The sequence below is a fragment of the Dipodomys ordii genome, unplaced genomic scaffold (genome assembly GCF_000151885.1).
Source record: "Dipodomys ordii isolate 6190 unplaced genomic scaffold, Dord_2.0 Scaffold76, whole genome shotgun sequence".
Taxonomy (NCBI): Eukaryota; Metazoa; Chordata; class Mammalia; order Rodentia; family Heteromyidae; genus Dipodomys; species Dipodomys ordii.
In genome coordinates this window covers 4,166,851-4,171,208 of record NW_012267292.1, presented here as the reverse complement: position 1 = coordinate 4,171,208, position 4,358 = coordinate 4,166,851, and the positions used below count along the sequence as shown (strand labels likewise).

At 38.3% G+C, this 4,358-nt stretch overlaps 1 protein-coding gene across 1 annotated transcript in view; it reads left to right on the top strand.

Annotated features, from left to right (window-relative positions):
- The window catches only part of Abca13 (ATP-binding cassette, sub-family A (ABC1), member 13), a 394,418-nt gene that overhangs the window by 147,695 nt on the left and 242,365 nt on the right, over positions 1–4,358 (top strand). Inside the window, exons 33-34 of the mRNA XM_013024383.1 lie at positions 1,422–1,751; positions 3,548–3,617. Of these exons, the coding sequence (XP_012879837.1) occupies positions 1,422–1,751; positions 3,548–3,617 (400 nt within the window). The remainder of the gene's footprint in view (positions 1–1,421; positions 1,752–3,547; positions 3,618–4,358) is intronic.

Genomic DNA, 4,358 nt, shown 5'->3' with positions numbered 1-4,358 from the left:
TTCCTTCCTTCCTTCCTTCCTTCCTTCCTTCCTTCCTTCCTTCCTTCCTTCCTTCCTTCCTGTCTTCTTTTTTTTCTTTCTCTCTGTACCAGTCTTGGGACTTGAACTCAGGGCCTAGATGCTGTTCCTAAGCTATTGTGCTCAAGGCTAGTTCTCTATGACTTGAGTCACACCTTTACTTCTGGCTTTTTGGTAGGTAATTGGAGATAAGAACCTTACAGACTTCCATGCCCAAGCTGGCATAAAATTTTTACTCTCAGATCTTGGCTTCCTGAGTACCATAGGATTACACGCATGAGCCTCCAGGCCTGGCTAGCAGATAGTAAGCTTTATGAATAAATAAATTTTATTGGTACTGCTTCAACCAGCATTATTATTTGGCAAAATCCATTCTAAATACTTTGTACTGGCCTTCCAAACAGAAAACCTTATGTACCAGGTATTTTCTTCCTGCATGTCTCTTTTTACCTTTATTAAATGAAACCAACACAAAATAAAAAAACAAACACAAATTAAAACAGCAAACCTCTGAAAAACAGGAAAACACAATAAGATGGTAGTTGACTCTAAAGTCTACTTATACCTACCTCTACCCCTTCCCCTTGTGTTTTTTGTACATTTTTTATTGTAAAAATACTGTACAGAGGGGTTACAGTTACATGAGCAAGGTAATGAGTACATTTCCTATCAAGCGTTGTTGCCTCCTCCTTTGTTTTCCCCTAGCATCCCTTCCCTCCCACCCCCACAACTATCCCCCCCCACACCCACATTTTCATTGCATTTGATGTCAGTGTCCTGCATCTTGTACATATACTTCTCTAATTCAGGGAGGGGAAGGGAAAAAACAAAATGCTTAAATAAGGATGCAGGTTGACCCATTGTAACAGTGAGATGTACAAAGCACTATGTTGAAAATGAACCTTTTTATTGGTGAGATTGTCTTCACTTCTTCCAATCTCAGTTCCTTCTCCTCCAAAGTGTTAAACAGCCAACTTTCGCAATGTGCTTATGAAAACCACATGCTGAGCTCTGGAAGCAATTGACCATTCCAGTGTCCTGCACAAGGGTTGGACTTGCAAACCAGATAGGGTCACCTCTTGAATACAATCCTTCCCGTTCTTTTTCAAGAGCCAATTTCTAGTGAATGCTGCCGGCTCATGCCTGTAATCCTAGCTACTCATCAAGCTAAGATCTGAGGATCCCCATTGGAGAAGCCATCCTAGGCAGGAAAATCCATAAGACTCCTATCTCCAATGAATGACCCAAATAGTTGGAAGTAGAGCTGTGGCTCAAGTAGTAGAACCGTAGCCTGAAGTGAAAAACTAAGGGATGGTACCGGGTCCTTGAGTTCAAGACCCGTTACAGGCACAAAAAATAAAGAGTCTAATTCTGTGATGACTAAGTTTTCCCTCTTTTGACAGTATATGCGGATAATGGGAGTGCATCCAACCATCTATTTCCTGGCTTGGTTTCTGGAGAACATGGTTGTGCTGACCCTGAGCAGCATTGCTCTGGCCATCATTCTGAAAATAAGTGGTATCTTCATGCACAGTGATGCCTTTATTATTATCCTCTTCTTCCTGGATTTTGGAGTGTCAGTTGTCATGATGAGTTACTTCTTGAGTGCGTTTTTCAGCCAAGCTAATACCGCAGCCCTATGTACCAGCCTGGTGTATATGATCAGTTTTCTACCCTACATTGTCTTGTTGGTCCTACATAACCAATTAAGTTTTGCCATTCAGACACTACTGGTAAGTTGTTTCTGTACAAATGTAAAATAAAACAATATTGGTATTTACCCACCAAAACAAACAAATAAGCAAACAACAGCCCTCAACCTAGCAACACATGATGTTCTGATCTACATAAGATTTCTACTATATAGTCTCTTTATTCTACCTTCTTATCCAAAACTTGCAATGACAACTCATTGGCATTTTATTACTTTTCATGGATGCAGTGGCAACCCATTAAACATTGCCATGTTTCATGTAAGCAAGGCTCTATGAAGACTCTCGGGAATCAACAACACCTTCTAAGAAGCAAACAACTTTGCTTTTTCTTTGTTTTGTTCATGGAAGAAAATAGATTTCTAAAGCTATTTCAGAAGTAAAACATAAGCATTTTTTCTTGGAGCATCACAAGTCATATCACATTAGATAGATCTCTCCATTAGCAATGTCAGAATTGCTTATCCATTTCAAATGTACCTTCTGAAAAAGAGTGAGAATGTTGCCATGTATGCAATATGAAAAGAGATGGAAGACGTAAATTTATTCTTTTATTTCTGTGATTTGTGATGCACAGTGCCTGATGTGTGGAAGGAGCAAGCAAATCGTGACTAAACCAGTCTCTGTCACATCAGTGTGGTCAGATCTGTGCATATTTGCACTATGTTCATCACATAACCCTGTTAAGTTTCAGAATTATGACTGGATTCTTCTTCAGGGGATGTCAGGGAGACTTGGAATCTCAGAGCAAGTCCTTTGGCTTAGCACTAAATTCTTGACAGCCTAGTGTATTTCCCACTCAATAGGAATGGCTTCATCTTTTATGTTCATTTAGAGCCATAGGGTAAATTGTCTATGACAGTCAGATAATTTTTCTCCAACTTCAAGAAACTATTCAATTTTCTTTATTTGCTGATTTCTACCAGATGTATATATGCACATATTCATGCACATATAATGAAATGGCTCCATTCAATTAGTATTTGGCTGGTGTATATGTGTTTTTCCATTTCATTAGCTTATGCCCCACCTTCAGTAACTCATAACCGATAATTTTGTATTAGTATTGACTAGAGGCTCTTACAATAATGAACATAAAGGAATTATGTAGTGTTTCTCCCCCATAAACTTCTTACACCTAGAGCAAACTTTCAAATACTCTCATTTTTGTTATTACTTCAACCTCTGTATTTAGGAGTTCTATGCATATGGCATTCAGTTAGCTTTTTGCATATTCAAATATTTCCATCAATTAAAAAAACCCTCTGGTATGTTGTATTTTTAAACATCAGATTCTTTTTCAGTGAACTTTCTTTTCTGACACGGACCTCTCCACTGAAGATAAAATAACCTTTTCTGCCAATACACTCTCTTTCTTGTGTAGAATTGTGTAGCTGTCCCATCAGTCTACGTGTGTAGAATTGTGTAGCTGTCCCATCAGTCTACGTGCAATGTGCTTCAGGGCATTTACTTAATAATAAAAAATAGTAAATTGCTCCATTTCATTTTCCACTAGTTCCTGTTACACATTTCTATATACAGTGCATTGGATTTATGACACTTCAAGCATTGCATTAAAGATAAATAATTCCTTTTAACATTAAAAACTAGCTTGTTAGCATGTTTTTCAGAGTAGGCTGACATTTTGCTAAGCTTTTCAGATTCCCATATTTAAATTATTGCCTGGAGCAATGGCTTGGCATCCTTAGAATCTGAAAGTGTCAACCTCTCTTTGAATTTGGTACTGTGGGGTTTCTGTGGTTTCAATCAAACACTAACAGGATGCTTTTCTCCTTTCTTTAACAATCTGTGTGCAGTGCCTCCTCTCAACAACTGCTTTTGGGCAAGGAGTATTTTTCATTACATTCCTAGAAGGACAAGAGACGGGTAAGAGGATGACGTTTTTGGAAGTGATCTCTGCGATTCAGATTTTTAGAAACATATAGTTATACTACAAATGATAGAGCAGAAAGACTTGGTTAGATGCCTACCATTTGACATTTGATTTTAGTAGACATTTGATTTTAGTAGACATTGGTTTTACTGTTGAGCCACACTGCCACTTCCAGCTTTTTTTGAGTAATATTGGAAATAAGAGTCTCATGGACTTTCCTGCCTGGACTGGCTTCAAACTGTGATGCTCAGATCTTAGCTTCCTGAGGAACTAGGATTAGAAATGTGTAGTTGATAGTACTGGAGCTTGAAGTCAGGGCCTGGACACTGTCCTTAGCTTTGTTGCTCTACCACTGGAGCCACAGCTTCACTTCTGTGTTTTTAATGGCTAATTGGAGATAAAAGTCTCACAGAGTTTCCTGTATGGCCTGCCTTTGAGTCCTGATTCTTAGATCTCAGCCTCCTGAGTATCTTAGAAGCATTTTAATTTTGAAAAGTATGCTTGTTTTCATGAAATAAGAAGTTGTTTTTAATTTGAGTAAATAAAAGTAGAGATAAATAAAGTGACTTTTAAAAGTTTTCAGATATTCAAGTGATACTAATGGTCACTCCACATGATTCCATTGAAATAAAGGTACTAGGCTAGGAAGGTGGCTCAGTGGTAGAGTGCTTGCCTTGCATGCATGAGGCCCTGGGTTCGATTCCTCAGCACCACATAAGCAAAAAGAAAAAAGC